Source organism: Zonotrichia albicollis, chromosome 3, assembly GCF_047830755.1.
Source record: "Zonotrichia albicollis isolate bZonAlb1 chromosome 3, bZonAlb1.hap1, whole genome shotgun sequence".
NCBI lineage: Eukaryota > Metazoa > Chordata > Aves > Passeriformes > Passerellidae > Zonotrichia > Zonotrichia albicollis.
Genome location: NC_133821.1, coordinates 14,669,486 through 14,686,876, shown reverse-complemented (window position 1 = coordinate 14,686,876; position 17,391 = coordinate 14,669,486). Strand labels below are relative to the sequence as shown.

Here is a 17,391-nt window from a genome sequence, read left to right as displayed (position 1 = left end):
GAGTGGAGCCAAAAAACGTGCTGGTGGTTTTTTTGGCTTTGTTGCTTAATATTTGGTGGGGGTTGTTTTCATCATGGAAAGCTTCAGTTTTGGCAAAAGGAAAATGCCTTTGTTAAACTTCCCTTATGTACTTCCCTGTACATTAGCTCAGAAGTGGGCTACTTCTGCACTTCTCATCTGAGAGGTTTCATTTTTTCTTTCTCATTTTCTTTCTCTTTTTTTTCCCCTTTCTCCTACCCTATGGGCTACAGACATGAGTTAATATAATTTGTAAGTTATAAAGTTATAGCTGTGGTGGTTACAGGGACCCTTGAAGTTCTGGGTCCACAATGTAAAACAAGTCACAAGGAGTAACTTAAGATTGTCCAACTATGGTGGTGTTGGTTGTGAAATTGCTTTGTTGCCAAAAGTTATTTTCTATTGCTTTTAGTCAAGTCTCTTGGCGACTACCATGGAAAGTGTCTGATAAGTTCTTGTGCTTTTTATCTTGGGTATTTCTTCAGTTAGAGGAAGGTTTGATTTCATTTCCACTTAGACAAAATTGTCATTGTGTCTTTCTGTTTCCTAGGAAGCGATTGAGAAAAAATCTTTCTTTAAGGATATAAAGAGGATTAATAAGGGAGATGTGAAGAAAGGATTTGAAGAATCTGATCACATTTTGGAGGGTGAGAATAAGCATTAATAATTCTTTTAAAATAGTATAGTTTGTGACAAAAGAAGTCAACTTCCTTTTTTTCATATGATACTGAGAGTAAGGTGTGCAGGACTAAATTAATTTCATATACATTTCAGACTGATGTACAAATTTTATTGTTTCAAACAGACCTGGATGCTGCCAGCTGTGCCCCCAGAAAACACTCTTTTTTCAATGAAAGCACACATTTTTCTTGAGTAAATATTCTACAAACTGCTTTTTTTTATTTTCTGAAATTTTTCCCTGTCCAGACATAGTCTGGTCTAAATCTTATAGAGAGCCAATTTCCTTTTATCTGGTGTATGGCTTTATCTTAGGCAAATGGGCCACAATGAACAGAGAGGATCTTGTTTCTGACATTTAATTGTGTGTAGCATGACTGGAAATTGTATCCTTAGCACTGCCAGGTAAAATCACAAGCAGTGATGGAGAACTGATTCCCAGTTAGATCATCTTGAGGCATTTTGGCTTTCTATTTTTGTTCTCTTGTTTCAAAGTCTGTAAACTTGTATTTTATCTACTCAGACTATACTTGATTTATTTTTATTCTTATCTCAGTGGTGTTATTGAGGCAGTCTTGAAAGACACCAAGTACTGCATCTCCAGAGATGCTGGAACAATGGCATGGTGTGCAGAATTCTATTTTCGAAATGCCAGCCACTTGTGTTTTATAATTATGGTTTATAGAAAGTGGAAGGGAAGCATGTATGGAATTTTTATCGTGTTTTATTGTTCTGTTTTGAGTTTATTTTTGTTGTTTTTAAACATTGAACCAGAAGTGTCAGTTTTAGAGCTAGTGATATCCAGTGCTGGGCAACGCAAAGGGTTGTCACTTAACACATGTACAGGAGGCAGTAGATTGAAGACAACATGTGATGAGTGACATTTATAACACCAGGGATGCCCTTTCTGTGGGGCATTTATTTCAATTTTCTAGGAGAGATGTACATTGGTGGTCAGGAGCATTTCTACCTGGAAACTCACTGTACTTTGGCTGTGCCAAAGGGAGAAGATGGTGAGATGGAACTCTTTGTGTCAACTCAAAACCCAATGAAGACACAGGTACTTCTCATTAACCTGGTGCCTAAAAGGCATTTGTTTCTCAGTTTCAGACTTGATGAATGGTTGTTTTGTAGTTGCTCTTATTTTAATGTTCAATTAAAAACCACATAGGCTAAGAGTTGGGTATGGGATCTAAAGCATTTATCCATCCTGCTGGAATCCTGAATCTCCTTCCAGGTGACAGAGATATTTCTGTTGGCAACACATCTTTGTTAGGAGGGATTACATGCTTGGCCCTTTCTGGGGAGGGTCCCAGCTGCTCAGGAGACATGATGCTTGAATGACACATGAGAAAGAGAGGTGGTGAAACCACTGGCAGTGCACCAGCTCTCCCATTCCATGAGATTGGCTACTGGCACCATGGGGTGTCCTTGTTCTGTTTGCTGGCTCACCAAGAGTGTCCAAAGGTCTCTCTATGCAGTGAGGGTGGTATGGATGTCAAAGGCTGTGCTAAATGACACCTGTGCCTGGGTTACCTCATTTTGTGTCAGTCTTTTCCTGAATCTGACCCTGTGTGCTGCAGCACTGTGCCTTTTCCCCTCAGAGATAAAATGCTTGGTTTATTGGCTCCAATTCCATCAAATCCAATATTTGCACTGTTGAAATGGCTTCAGGAAGGCAATGTGTTGGCATTTCATTCCTAACACCAGCTGAGCTCCCTACATGTGCTGCTGTTTTGTTTTTCTTTAGGAGTTTGCTGCCAATGCACTGGGAGTGCCTTCAAATCGGGTTGTGGTTCGAGTGAAAAGAATGGGAGGAGGATTTGGAGGAAAAGAGACTAGGAGTACTATTTTGACATCTGTAGTGGCTGTTGCAGCCTTCAAGTAAGTTTAGGTGTGGGGAAGAGGGATTTTTCTCCTTCAGACTGTCCCAGACTGCCTCTTTCTGGAGCACCATTTCTGCCAGAGCACTTTTCAATACTTTGCTTGTCTTCTTACTGCACAACTTAGAGCAAGCTTGGGATTTCCCAAAGGAGGTGTCTAATGGGTTCCTAGCAGGTAGGAGGGATTGAACCTGCCCAGAGGGGCTAAGTTTATGTAGGAATGGCAGCTTTTAATAGGAAAAGGGGGAAAACCTCCTTATTCTTTACTCTCTGAAAACTCTTGGATCTCAAGTTATTTGCCTTTCCCCCTCACTTCACCCCAAACCATTTCAAAATCCAGCACCAGCCATGGTTATTTTTGTTTAATAGAGGTATGAGAATCTCTTCTTTGTTCAAAACTCTACTACACCAGTCTTGCATCATTATATGTCTGCTCTTCTGCAAACTCCCTCTTGGGATTTTTCCCTAGGAATGGTAGCAGGCCTTGGACCCACACTTTTCAAACCCCTAAAAGTTCAGGGAATTAACCTAGGTTGCAACCATTTGTAAAGAGTAGATTGGAAGCGTGCCCCTGGTTTCTGGAGTTTTGCTTATGTTTAACTGTGCAGGTTTTGGGTGGACATGGCCTCTGAGGTGACATTTCTGCCCTACCCTTGCTGGCAGAGCTGAGGTATCTTGCAACACAGCAGCAGATTGACATAATACCATTGGATGAGGACAAGCAAAATGAAACTCAAAAAAAAACTTTATTTTTTTTCTGTTCTGAGCAAACAATCTGCTTTCTCTAATTAATCAGTAATACATTTGCATCCTTTTATTCTCTTTATCTCTGCCAGCCAAACCACTGTTTGACATCCTGGAGGCTACAAAACAACTTATATGACATTTGCTAGATACTGGTACAACTTGAAGACAGGCACTTGGAAGGCAAAACTGTTAGAAAATTAAGAACCACTCCTACTCTCCCCCTTGTTTTTCTCCTTGATAATAAATAAGCAAATAAAAAACAAGGTCAAATTGAAGGCTAGTTAGCACTTTGCATTATTATATAATTCCTGTGGCATTGTCTTTTTCAAAGCTGAAAGAGTGCCTTGAGAAATCATCTGGAAAACAGTGATTGCTCAGTTATTAGCATCTATCTCTAAAAGAAACTATCCTTTTTTTTTAATACAAGAGTCTTTGCAAGAGTTTTCACAAATAGGTCTCAGCTTTGGAGATGTTTATTTTTTTTACTCAGTCTTGCCATTTTCTTAAGAGTAAGGTATATGAACCAAGCAGTTTACCCTTAACTGTCCATTGCCACCCTGGAAAGACAAAGAGAAGAGCCTGGTTATGCAGGAGCTGCATTGTACATTTCAGGATTTGCCTAAAACCCTGTGTTCTTTCCCAGAACTGGCCGTGTGGTGCGCTGCATGCTGGATCGAGATGAGGACATGCTGGTCAGTGGTGGCAGGCATCCCTTCCTGGGCAGGTACAAGGTATGCACACACATGAAAGAGTCCATGTGCTCTCAGTGCTGTCCCTAAGACATCAGAGAGCAGTAAGATATTGGGAAAAAACGCTGCTGTGGTTGTTTCACTGCTGATCTCCCTCACTGCAAATGGGCTGTAGCACTTTTCCTGTTAAAGTGCTGCAGAAGTTATTTTGGCTTGGATGGTTCCCTTCTTGTGACCTCAGCAGAAATAACTCAGCCTTCCTTGCAAGCAAGACTTTGACCCTGCTGATAATCACATTTCTTTTAGAGGTTTGCCCATTCCTGTAAAGCATCCTCTACACAGCAATGTGCTTGGTTAACTTCCCTTCTGCTTCAATCCCCCTCCAAAAGCTGCTGCTTTTGAAAGCAAAACCTGTTGAAGAAATTATGGCTGTGGCAAGCAGCCAGCACTTAATTTAAAAGAGTTCTCTGGAGCAAGATTGACACATGCATGAACTCTTTACTTGGGGGGACTCTCTCAGCTGCTGGCTGTGCCTGCCATGTGCTGCACTGGGGAGAGTCGGCCCTCTCTGCTTATGTGAGATCCATTCAGTTTTTGGGGGAAAGCATAAACCAGAACATTTTGTTGAAAGTGATTACTGAGGAGACACTCTCTTGACAGGTTGGCTTCATGAAGAATGGGAAAGTCAAGAGTCTGGAGGTGTCATACTACAGCAATGGGGGCAACTCTGTAGACCTCTCTCATGGTGTAAGTAAAATTTTCTGATAGCTAATTAAGCAGAAGGTGTGTTTCTGTGCAACCTTCTGCTCTGCCTTCAGAGAGCTGTTGCCGACAGCACTGCTTGCACATGCAGCTCTTTGACATGACCAAAAACAGATTTGAAGGGCTTTTGGAGCTTCTACAAATGCTCTGTGAGCCAGCTGACCTGTCTTAGCATGTGCCACAAAATTCTTATGGATGCTGTAATAACTCATATTGAGCAAAGGGGTCAAGAATGTTTGCTTTGCATTACAGAGGGCTGTGATGGAAAAGTTGTTGCACAATGCAAGATGGCTGATAGATCCCCAGCTCTGGAGAAAGAAGCATCCCAGTCAATAGGTTGATCAGGGCAAGCTTGTAAAGGACTAGCTAAAGCCAGCAGTGTGCTCACAAGCAGTAAGAACAAAAAATGGGCCCAAGTTCTGAGTTTGTCTCCATAAAGTTTTGCCCTGATGAGTAAAAAACTCTCCTTTTTTGTCATGTGAGGGACCAACTCAATAGCCTAGTGTCACTCGGGTTTATTCTAGCTCACTTTCTCCAGTCCACCAAGTCTTTGATAATTTTCTGCAAAAATGGATCCTTTTCAATAGGAAAGAACTGCAGGAGCTCTCTACCAGCACCACATTTGATGCTGGCCATGTGGCTGGTGCTGGGCAGAGCAGAATGACAGGCAATTATGACAGGCAAGTGTCTTTGCATAAGCTGAGGGCCTGGTTGAGAGCACATCTGTGTAATTGCCTTTTTGACTATGTCTGAATCAGGAGACTGGAAAGTGCTCCATGTAGAGAAAAGGTTTGGTTGTGTGTCATGTCCTCTCTGTACTGCTGCTGGAAGGGAAATCTGGAAACACAAGCCAGAAAGAAGTTCTGGCCCTTTCCCAATGTGGACAATAAGTGGACAAAGATCTCAAATCTTGCAGTTTGGTAGTTACTGAAAATGTTTATTTTATATGTTTGCCCTTCCTGCCATAGCCCAGTGCTTGAGTCACTTTTCCAGTATTAGATTACTCAAAATGTGAGAAGTGAAAAGAAAACTGTTTCTTCCTGACAGCCAATGGCATTTACTGACAGTTTGACTCAGCATGAGCCCAGGGCCAAAAAAGGACTTTCAAGCTCAATGTGTCCCAGAGCCATAGGAGTCAACAGGGAAGTGTGCTTATTGTCCTGTTGTTCAGGAGTATGGCATTCACATTCTCTGAACAGAGAGAGACATAATTTTCTCTCTCGGGATTTTCCCTGGAGAAGCACAGAGAGAAGAAGAGGAAAAATAATTCTTATCTCTACTTGCTGCTTCTGTTGTTTTTGCACATGTGGAATGTGTTAGGAAGATTGTTTACCTGAAGTGATTTGTCAATTGGAATCTGCTGAGGATTGTTTTGGCTCCTTGGCCAATTGGCTCAAAGCTGTGTCCTGGCTCAGACAGTCATGGGTTTTTCTTTAGTATCTTTGGTATAGTATAGTATCTCTTTAGTATAGTTATAGTACAGTATTAATGTAATATAGTATATTTTAATAAAGCAATTGTTCAGCCTTCTGAATCAATGGATTCAGATGCCAATCATTCCCAGACATTTGGGTTGCCCTGCATTCCATACAGGAGGACAGCAGTTGACATTCCATTGCACCTGGGAGGCAATTCTGGCTGCACCTCAGAGCTCATCCAGCTGTGTTGACTGCAGCACTGCAGGGTGCTAGAGAAAGTGCTGATTGTTGTAAATTAGCTTCAGAGCTTCCAGTCTGGTTTTGGCACTGGTGAGAAGTCTGACATCCAATTAATGTAAAATGTGTCCACCTCCATTCCTTTTCTTCACCAGGTGATGGACAGAGCCCTGTTACACTTGGACAACTCCTACAACATCCCCAATGTCAGCAGCGTGGGCATCGTCTGCAAGACCAACTTGCCTTCCAACACAGCCTTCCGTGGCTTTGGAGGGCCCCAGGGAATGATGATTGCTGAGTGCTGGATGAGTGACGTGGCTCGGAAGTGTGGCCTGCCCCCTGAGGAGGTACAGACACATGGACACCTTCCAGGGATGCTGCCTTTGAACAAGCTCTGAGAACTGATCAGCCACACGAGATTTTTAAGCATAAGTAATTTTACTTCATTTTTGCTGAGCTCCCAGCGGGATCTCAAACTTGTGTGACAGATACGTTCTAGCATGGATTATCTTGTGTTTAATTAAATTCCTTGGTAGCCTCAATTTTGTAACAGCTGGTTAAAGGATAGATATTAAAGAGAAGAAAGTCCAAAGGCACCAGGTACCTTAATTGCACTGACAATGTGCTTTAAGTCCCAATCTCTGAAAATTTTCATCCTTAATGTCTTAGTTCATGTTTTCCCATAAACAGATATGTTTGTTAATTGTTTTGCTCCTTGGTTCTTTATAGAAAGCCAAGGAGTAAAACCAGGAGCCAACATACTTTAGATCTCATCCCTACTTGTCTGAAGCATTAAATGTCGTCTGTCCTTTCTGTGTCTCTTTGGGAAGGTGAGGAAGCTCAATCTGTACCATGAAGGAGACACAACTCATTTCAACCAAAAGCTGGAGGGATTTACTCTGCAAAGATGCTGGGATGAATGTTTGTCCAGCTCTGGCTATCACGCCAGGAAGAAACTGATTGAAGAATTTAACAAGTAGGTGCCCTGGAGCTGTCTTGTCTTGGCAACTCAAGTGATGAGAAGTCACACCTCATATTTACAGACTCTTTTCTAAATATTTCTCCTTTTGAAACCCCTTTATGCTCACTGTTACAGGAAAGGTCTATCAGTGAGCTGGTAGGATAAATAGGGCCAGAATCAGACCCAGCATGATGTGATTTTGTAAGTGAATTGTAGCAAAGAAGAGGGGATCTGTTAAGTCCAGCGAGGATTTTCACATGACTATCAAGGCAATCTGTTTATGCTTTCCTCTGCCTCAGACTTTTTTAGCTGGCTTGTATACACAACTGAACAGTTAACAGTATGTACAATCTATAATGCTTGCAGAAAGCATCTTCAGTTGCAATTTCCTCTTGTTGGAACAAAGAAAGCCTTTAATACAAATTAGTGATGAACTCAGTCTTTATCATAGTCAAGTGTTTTATTTCCATTTGATGTACAGTCAGAGGGAAGTCAGAAGAGATTTATGATAAAAAGCTCATGGGTATACGAATAATGTTCTTTCCTTGCAGGCAGAACCGCTGGAAAAAGAGAGGGATGAGCATCATTCCTACCAAATTTGGCATCAGTTTCACTGTCCCATTTCTGAACCAGGTCGGTAAATGTCATTTGCCCTTTCACTAGAGAAGCTGGATTTATGCTGCCTCCTCCAGGTCTTCCTCCATTTGTACCAAACTGGAGCTTCTTGAAGAAGTAGTGAATTAGTTAAGAAAGAGCACACATTTTACAAGCCAAAATGAGCACCACAACAGTTTCCAGTTTATACTGTCCCAAAGATACTACAGTATAGCTGCATTTCCATGGTATTGTGTTAGGTTGATTTTCCTGCCTTCCTCAATAGCAGAAACATTGCTCCTGTGTTTGAGCTGATTTGATGAGCTGTCAGTGGTGTTGGAAAGTTGAGGTGAAGGGTGCATCTGTGTTCCACAGAGGCAGGACTGGATTATTTCATCTGCTTTCTGAGCCGAAAATACTGACTGGGGATTGTTATGTCACTGGGGCATCTAGTGAGTTGATGAGACTAAACCAAACTCATCTCAAGTGTAAACAAGTGGCTTTAGTTGAGCCAAAGCACAACCTTAGTCTAGTTCTGAATGAATTCTCTCTGTAGCCTGCAAAGTACTGCTCTAGTTAATTTATGATGATTAATGTTCCCTGCTGTAGGCTGGAGCCCTGCTCCATGTGTATACAGATGGCTCTGTGTTACTTACACATGGTGGGACTGAGATGGGTCAAGGACTTCACACCAAGATGATTCAGGTAATAATGAGTTTGGGCTTAACTGAATGAGATATCTTTTCAGGACAATTACACTCTCCTTACAGTACTGCCTCAGGCACCTTGACACTTCCTCCGTGTGCATGCAGAGAGTAACAAATCAGGACTGATTCCTCTCCATTGTTTGAGCAGCAGTGCTAGATTTCCAGAGTATTATCACAATTGAGTATTAGAATTAGATTCTTCATCATCTTAAATCTCATTATGTAAATAATGCAGGTCATGCTCACAGTTTAACTACTCTAGCAATTTCAGTTCACCTCCTAGAGGTACAGTTTTTATCCATTTCATATAAAAATCAGTTGTATTGAAAACATATATATCTGCATGTGCTAGTGCTTTTGTAGTTAAAAAGGCTTAAGGGAGCAGAGTTCCTTTGACAGGAAAATCACAGGAAAATCTCATGGGGCTTTTGCTCTTCTGATTTTTTTTAACTGTTGAGAGAAGAATTTGGTCTCATAATAGTGAAGTGAATGTCTGTCATTGTGGCAAAAGTGTGTGTGCTCACACACATTCAGTCTGTGAAATTCAAATATGACAATGTCCTGGCCCGATCTCAGTCACTGGAACAACTCAGTCTGCAGGAAAAAACAAAGTTTATGGTGGGAGAGGGTACAGGTTGCAGTGTGGATCTCAGGAGTGCCAGCAATGACTGACAATGCTCATGGATGAGAAGTGCTGCTTACCAATTGTTTGCCTTTGCTTCATAGGTTGCTAGCAGGGCCCTGGGAGTCCCCACCTCCAAAATTTACATCAGTGAGACCAGCACCAACACTGTCCCAAACACGTCCCCGACAGCCGCTTCCGTCAGCGCGGACATCAACGGAATGGCCGTCTATGTACGGGAGCTGAGTTATTCAAAGCCCTGGGTGACAAGGGAGGGCTCCAGGGCATGGAAAGCTGCCCTGTATTTGTCTCTTGTTGCTTAAGGAAACCACCAAAAGGCAACTCTAGTGTAAGGATGTCTCATAACGTTACCTGGTATAGCATTGGCAGTAGATGGTGAATTACTGTATTTTTTCAAGTTATTTGAAACTCTCCTTCAATCCTTTAGTAGTTCTAAAAATAGAGTATTTGGGATTGCTCATGAGCAGAACAAAGCATCCATTTAAATAGCCAGCTTCAAAGTAATTGATACAGCCTTATCTGTAACAAATGTATTTTGCTGCATGTGTTAATAGCAAATGGTTTGAGAGCTGTGCTCCACCAACTCTAAGGGTTGATCAGCTCAGAGCAAATGTTCTGCTGTAGCAATGGCATGCATGGTCGTGGCTGCCTGCCATGGTGGAGTTACCAATGTATATATTTGCTGGGTATGTGATTTTTCCATTTTAAAAGAAGAATTTAGTACTGGTCATTCTCAGTTTAAAAGACAAGGGGGAAGCAATCCTGGAAAGTAAAATAATCAGGCTGGTTTTATTCTCTGCACAGCTTATCTGTGTAGTTGAATTTCAGGAAGAAATTTTTTGTTCTTTCAGTGTTAGTTTGTAAGCTACGCTGAACTGTCCTGTCAGATGGGGTACAGGTAATGTATAAATGAGCAGACTTCTTATATTTTGTGTCATGGTCCAGAAAGTTCAGTGCTGAATTTGGGATTCCTTTCTGCTGTCAGCACAGCCAATCTCCTTTAAAATCCTTTTCAGGCAACATTTCTTCCTATCTAGCAAGACATCCATTAGTGAACTTTGTTCCTTTTTATGATTTGCCAAAGTCCAGAAGGCAATATTGATTTAAATACAAGGTTCTTTAAAAGTCTTAGAGGGCTCTTAATACCATGAGCTGGCTATTCAAATCTTCAAAGTATTTCTTCTCACTCTCTTTGTTTCTAGAATGCGTGTCAGACTATCCTAAAAAGACTCGAGCCAATCAAGCAGTCTAATCCCAAAGGATCCTGGGAAGACTGGGTAAGCTGTTTGTGTCAGTCATGAGACATTGTCAGAGATTGTTTTAATTGGCAAACCACATGTGCAGGTGTGTCCTCCAGGCCTTCTGCACCTTGCTAGCATAGATTTGAGCAAAGACAGTCAAACACAAACCTGGCACAGACTTCCAAGTAATTAAAACTTACAAGAGGTCATCCCCAAGACATCAGTTATTAATTGAATCCTGAGATTTCTCCAGATTTTGGGGCCTGCCTATGACAAACTCCATCAGACAAAAGTCTCGAGTGGTTATGTTTATCTCTGTAGTCAGGCTACAGTCTTGGACAGGAAAGGATCTTTCCTTTTCCCAAGGAAACTTGATTTTTAATGAAGGGATTCTGTAGCATAGACAGCTCTTGTTGAGCTGCCATTCAGCCCCTGTAGTGCTCCTTGTCTGCAATATCTGTCCCTCAGTGAGAAGAGATGGATGGGCTGTAAGGCACTGCTCTTCATCTGAGGAGTTTTGACTTTGCGATTTGGAAGTCAGGGTAGAATTTCCCTCACTGAAGTCAAGATGACCTGTCAATTTAACCTTTGTCCCTGAGGCTAAAAGTCTAACCTGTAGCTGAGAGACAAACAAACACAAGCAGCTCTCATCCTCTGCCAATGTTTCAAGTTCTGCCCTTGGTAGCTGCTGATGGGGCTGTTTGGGGAAGCAGCTGCAATCGCGATTTGGCAGTGCTGGAGTTGGGTAGTGTGACAGCTGTCTGTCACTGGACATTTGCTGCTTGAGGCCTCCTGGAAATGTTTTTGTGCAGTTATTTTGAACGAGCTGGTTGTACATTTCACTGTTTTCAAACTCTTGTTCACGTTGCCAGATTAAAACTGCCTATGAGAGCTGTGTCAGCCTGTCAGCCACGGGCTTTTATAGGTGAGTGAAAATTCACACTGCAGAGGCACTGACTCAAGTGCATGGATTGAATCCAGGGAAATTCTGGGAAGATTTACAGCCCCCAGCCCCCTGTAACTGCTCTAAATTAAAGCTGCATTCCCTTTCCTACCTACAAGTGATAAGCTGAGGTTAACAGCCTCTTGGCTGGGGAGAATTGATTCCTGATGGAGCACAGCTCTGAGGGCAAGTAAATCTGGAGTAGATCTGACTTCATTCCAGCTGACCTTGGGCTGAAAAGGCATAAATGAAATCAGAGCTTTGCCTGGGGCTCTGCTCTGTGTCAGCCTTGTGGCCTAGTTTTGCACTAGAACTGCCATGCAGGATAAGAGGGGACAAGGGTTGTCCTTGAGGAAAATCCTGTTTCTTGTGGCAGGAGCAGATACCAGTGTTTCCAGCAGTGCTCTCCCACTTCAGTCTCTTGCTGGACCCTGTAGTTCTGAAATGAGGCACTTCTCTTAGTCAGCTTTACTGCTGGAGGAAAGCAGAGATCCATCATCTTTAAGGCAGAGGGGTTGACATTAATAAATAAGTCTAGTGTTGAGAAGAACCTATTTAGGGCGAAAATACACTATGTGTTAGTTTCTTTTGCATCCCTGAAATGTTTTTTTTCTCTTAATCAAGTGACTTGCCAGCATTTTATTAAACCAGTTTTCAGATAAAGTTTAAGTAGTCAAATTTGCCATTAACTGTGCTTAAAATCAGTTCTAAGCTTAATAGAGTTTCTGCTTCAGCTTAACTATGTTCTGGAGTTTAATGGCCTTAAAGAAACATTCAACTGCACTCTAAAAGCAAATGATTTTTCACTGGATTGGTAGATAATAGTCATCACAAACCCTGAGATTTATGGGCAAATAAAGATGGCTAAAACAGTTTGATAGTTTCAATCAGGTTTTGGAATATAGAGTAGATTAAGCAGATTTCTCTTTATAGTTGTTTACACTTTTAATTTCTGCATGGGCTTGACAGAAAGAATGAAACAAAACTGAATAAGAATTTTGATAAGTAGCAATGCAGTTATATTTGGGTTTTTAAATGAAATTAAATGTGGTTTTATTTCTCTTTGTATCAAGAATTCCTGAAGTTGGCTACAACTTTGAAAAGAATGAAGGGAAACCATTCTCCTACTTCAGCTATGGAGTTGCCTGCTCTGAGGTTGAGATAGATTGCCTGACAGGTGACCACAAGGTGAGGGGTCAGCAGTGAAACAGAACAAATACTGGGTGTCAGCCCATTCCTGGCTCTGTCATTGGTCTGGTGTGACCTTCAGCAAGTTTCTTAACTCCTCTGTTCCACAGTGCAGCCATCTGTAAAGTGCAATAAAACAATAATTATCTACCCTGTGGGGATTTGGGGCTTAATGAATGATTGCAAAAGTTATTGGATTTGCTTGAGTAAGAGATAGCAGCACTGTGCTGACACAAAAGTACAGAAACATCCTGGAAATGAGTTAATCATTAAAAATAACACTGAAGACTTCTGGAAAGAAAGAAATAAAAAAAAAATTAAATCAGGATCTGACCTAATTGGTTATGCTGAGCTACAGGCCACTGATACCAGCATCTTGGAAATAATATTAATTGGGTCCACTGGACCTCTGGGGAAAGCTGCAGTGAGTTCCTTTGAATTACTTTTGGGGTGAACTCAGATTAAAAATCAGTATGAGAAGTTCAGCTGAGATAAGATTATGTGGGACAGTGTTTGGATACTCTTCCTCACATGAGACCATGGTGGACCACAGTTCCAGAGATCTGTGCTGATTCACCCTTTATCCCTGTTCTCTAGAACATTCGCACAGACATTGTTATGGATGTTGGTACCAGTCTGAACCCAGCCATAGATATAGGACAGGTAAGTGAAAAGTATTGCTATTTCCATCATGTTAAGGCAATCACACTGCTCTCAGGCTTTTCTATTTATTATCTCTCTCCAGGATGGGCCTTTGCAAACACACCCTTTTAAACTTGGCACAGAATTACATAGGGAACTATTCTGTTAGGGGTTTGGGGATTTTTGCCTTGGATAATAAGACTACAGGATATTCAGTTACCACCCCACTGATGTTTTTTTCAGGCTAAATCCCTCACCTGGTATTTATATTCCTATCTGTCAATATTAAATTTAGTGAAAATTCTCCTGACTAAAGAGTTAGGGTGGCAGATTCTGTCCTCGAGCTGCTGCTGTGTAGAATTCTCAATAGGAAGTTGGACCAGTCACTTATCTTGCCAAGTCCTTGGGCAGGCACAAGATTACTTCAAAATTTTGTTCAGTAATAACCACACTATCTCTTAGCAGATAAAGGTAATGAAACCAGGGTTGTTTGACAGACCAAGAGATGAATTGTTAGATGTATACTTATCTAGCTATCTTAGCTCACTGGCTAGCTCTAGATGTTGATATGGTGTAACTCAAATGAAACTGCTGCAGGATTTGGAATGACAGGAGAGCATGAATTGCTAAGCTCTGCTACAGCTAAAATGAAATTTCCTTGAAAGTGACGTTTTTTCTGAAAGAGGTTTTTTTTTGGAAGTGTCCAAGGGGAGAGAGGGGTTTTGTGTCTTTGCAGCCTGTCATTCAGGTTTGGGAGTTGAGAGATGAGCTAAATGGAGCCTGTCAAAGGGGTCTTCAATTCCTGTGTCCTTCCACAAATTGCTGCAAAGGATCTGGGGGCACAGGAGAGAAAGGATGTGGCATGAGTGCAGGAATACAAGTACACAGAGATGGGTCAGTGAATGCTTGTGACTGCTCTGGCTGTCAGATACCTGAGTGGGCACAGAGAGCAGAGCTGCTTTGTGCAGTGTTGTTCAAGCACATCCTCTTCTTGTAATATTTTTTCTCCTAAAATTTACAGTAGAAAAAATATGCAAAGTTTTTTAGTACTTAAATGGATATGGGAGTGGTTTTGCAGGTGTCTGTGCTGCTGACCTGATAATACACAGCACTTAGGAAAGCATTTATACTGAAATAGAAAGCATAAAATAGTTTGTCTTTAGATGTTTCATCCTCAGTCCTTTTAGTCTACTTGTGCTTTGATATATCAGCAAGTTCAACTCATTCAATGTTCACCTGCCTGGGAAGAAATCAATATTTTATCATTGATTTAATTTTTTTTTCTGTTGCTTCATCAGAAAATTCCTGTCCTGTGTTTACAGAAAATCTGTTTGCGTGTATTTGTAAATTGCTTCACCTGCCAGGGAAATGCAGCCACATTTATGTGGGAACACAGGAATTGTGCAAAGATTGTACCCAGCAGAAGGGACAAGGGTTTAGAGATAAAAAGCGGGATCTGAGTCAGGAGGGAAGGGTTGAAAACCCTGGTGGATGTCATCACTGTTTGTCCTTGTGCAGGGAAGAACAACAACAACAGAGCCTGTAACCTTGTTTGGGTGTGTTTGTAGATAGAAGGAGCCTTTGTCCAGGGAATTGGGCTCTTCACCATGGAGGAGCTGCGTTACTCTCCTGAAGGGAACTTGTACACTCGAGGGCCTGGCATGTACAAAATCCCAGCATTTGGAGACATCCCAACAGAATTCAATGTGTCCCTTCTCCGTGACTGCCCCAACAGCAAGGCAGTTTACTCATCCAAGGTATGCCTGTGAGGTCTGTGGGCCTGTTACTGCCCCATAACACTGTGGGATAAAGTCATGATCCTGTGTGTCTAAACAGTTCATCTCATCATGCTGTGGTTACTCTGAGGTCAGGATGTTTTTCTGTTTCTTATCAGAAATGTGTGTACTATCCTTTCTAGTTAGGAAGGACTGAAGTAACCTGCACATTGCTGTCCTGATTGTCCATTAGACAGAACTGAAATGGCTTTGCTGTGTGATTAAGCTTGTGTTTTCTTCCTGTTTCTTCTTTAAATGGACTGAGGGTTGATTTAGCCCAGTCTTTCCTCACTGATCACCCCTGGCACACTGGAGGCTGTTTTAGCATCATGTTCCTCACTGAGCACATCTGGTAGACTGAGGTTCCCGTCTGGAAGGCAAAGGCTCACTCTTGCTTGTGCTCTGTCTAGGCTGTGGGAGAGCCACCCCTGTTCCTGTCTGCCTCAGTGTTTTATGCCATTAAAGATGCCATCTACTCAGCAAGGAAGGACTCTGGCCTGACAGAGTCATTCAGGCTGGACAGCCCTGCCACCCCAGAGAGGATCCGCAATGCCTGTGTGGACATCTTCACCAAAATGGTAACAGCCCTGCTCTCCAGTCTGCTCCCTGGCAGTGTGCCTGCAAGTCACAGGGACCCAGGGCTGGGGTTAGGACAGCATGGGGAGGCTGTGTCCCTGCTCCAGCAGATGAGTTTTGTTTCATGGGTGTTATCCTTAATTTGCCATGCCATCAGCTGAGATCCAGATCCCCAGGCCAGCACTGCTAGGGCTCCCACTGCAGGAAAGGCTGTACAGTATCCCTGAAGTTCAGTCCATTTCATTCCCCAAGTGTTGTGTGTGGACCACTGGCTGCTTGTCCTGATGCTCCTGACCATCATCTCTCACAGAATCATCTCATATGGTGAGGGCCACAGTGGGATTTAGAGGTATCCCTGAGCAAAGGAGGGGGAGAAAAGTGTTTCTTCAAATACTCCCTTCTTCTGAATGTTATGGCCACAGGAGTCTCCTTAGAGCTGTGGTCTTGCTCTGAAGGAGTGCAGGAGCTGTCGCTGGTTCCTCTTGGGCTGTTCTGTCATGGTGTTGTCACAGGGCTCAACTATCAGGCCCCTAACAGAAGTGCCATGAGAGTGACATCTCTGTGTTTGGAAAAACTGGGGTAGCAGCTCCTATCTTCACAAAGTCCCCACCTGTAATGTGTGGGACATGTTGAACGCTGGACAGGACCCTGATTTGTTGCTAATTCAGATTTTTTTTCTCTTTGTAGTGCCCTTCTGCTGAGCCAGGGACCTTTAAGCCATGGTGTGTGCGTGTGTAGGAGGAACGCTTGAGGAGCAAACTCTGCTGAAACTGAGCTTACATCAGAGGAACCACAAGGCAGTAGGACTATAATGGAGAAGAAAAACCAACCTGTGTTCATGTGGCTCACCCACTGATTCATGGAGCTTTCACATTTAATTGTCCAATCATTATTTTCTCTATGAGAGGAAATTGCTGCCAGATTATAGCTGTGATGTAAATTCAAATGAAGACTAAGTTCAAAGTGATGTTATCCAGGTGTAATTGAAAAATCTTAGAGATTTCATATAAAATTGCTGCAAGGATACTTGTTACCAGCTAATGTGAAATAGCAGAGCAGTTGTTTCTTTTTTTTCCTGCTATGGGGAAAAGATGTATCACCTTGTGCTGCTATGCCAAGAAAGACTGAAATGTGTTGATCCCAGACATAATCCTCTAGCTGAGATGGGGGAAGGTGTTAAAAGGTGTTGAGGGCTGTACCCTGCTGTGTTCCCTCTGCCCACAAAGCCAGCTATACCCTAGAGGAAGATGAGCAGGACTTTTGGTGTTGGCTAATGAAGATGGTCTTACCTGTGTAACAAAAGTGTTTCAGAGGAAAAGGCTAGAATGTGACCAACAACTGATTTATCCCAAGTTCAATGACTGTTGCTTGTTCAATGACTGCACCTGGGCTTTAATGAGATTTTAGTTCAAATGCTACCTTGTCTTCTCTGATTAAAGATAAAAACTAAATACACCAAGAGTACTTCCAGCAAGATGCTCCTTTGTTTGACACAGATTTTTCCCATCTCACACCTCCACTTCTCTCCCCATCCTTCAAATAGGAAAGGACATCAGAGACCTTGGAGTAACAGAGGAGCTTGCTCATCGATGTTCCCAAGGTAATTTACACCAGCCTAAGCAAGGGGCACGAGGAGGTTGGGCACAGCTGGTGATGAGCTGCCTCTGGCTGCCCTATAGGGTAAATCCC

General features: G+C 42.3%; 1 protein-coding gene across 4 annotated transcripts in view; it reads left to right on the top strand.

Annotated features, from left to right (window-relative positions):
* Window positions 1-17,172, top strand: part of XDH (xanthine dehydrogenase) — a 61,398-nt gene extending 44,226 nt beyond the window's left edge. For all 4 annotated transcript variants that reach the window (XM_026794458.2, XM_026794457.2, XM_026794459.2 and 1 more), the window contains 17 exons: window positions 569-665; window positions 1,632-1,756; window positions 2,447-2,580; window positions 3,970-4,057; window positions 4,676-4,762; window positions 6,588-6,779; window positions 7,263-7,408; window positions 7,945-8,026; window positions 8,597-8,692; window positions 9,421-9,549; window positions 10,540-10,614; window positions 11,451-11,503; window positions 12,595-12,709; window positions 13,307-13,372; window positions 14,920-15,108; window positions 15,537-15,704; window positions 16,390-17,172. In XM_026794458.2, the coding sequence (XP_026650259.1) occupies window positions 569-665; window positions 1,632-1,756; window positions 2,447-2,580; window positions 3,970-4,057; window positions 4,676-4,762; window positions 6,588-6,779; window positions 7,263-7,408; window positions 7,945-8,026; window positions 8,597-8,692; window positions 9,421-9,549; window positions 10,540-10,614; window positions 11,451-11,503; window positions 12,595-12,709; window positions 13,307-13,372; window positions 14,920-15,108; window positions 15,537-15,704; window positions 16,390-16,440 (1,893 nt within the window). In that variant the 3' untranslated portion in view covers window positions 16,441-17,172. The remainder of the gene's footprint in view (window positions 1-568; window positions 666-1,631; window positions 1,757-2,446; window positions 2,581-3,969; window positions 4,058-4,675; window positions 4,763-6,587; window positions 6,780-7,262; window positions 7,409-7,944; window positions 8,027-8,596; window positions 8,693-9,420; window positions 9,550-10,539; window positions 10,615-11,450; window positions 11,504-12,594; window positions 12,710-13,306; window positions 13,373-14,919; window positions 15,109-15,536; window positions 15,705-16,389) is intronic.
* The last annotated feature ends 219 nt before the right edge of the window (window positions 17,173-17,391 follow it).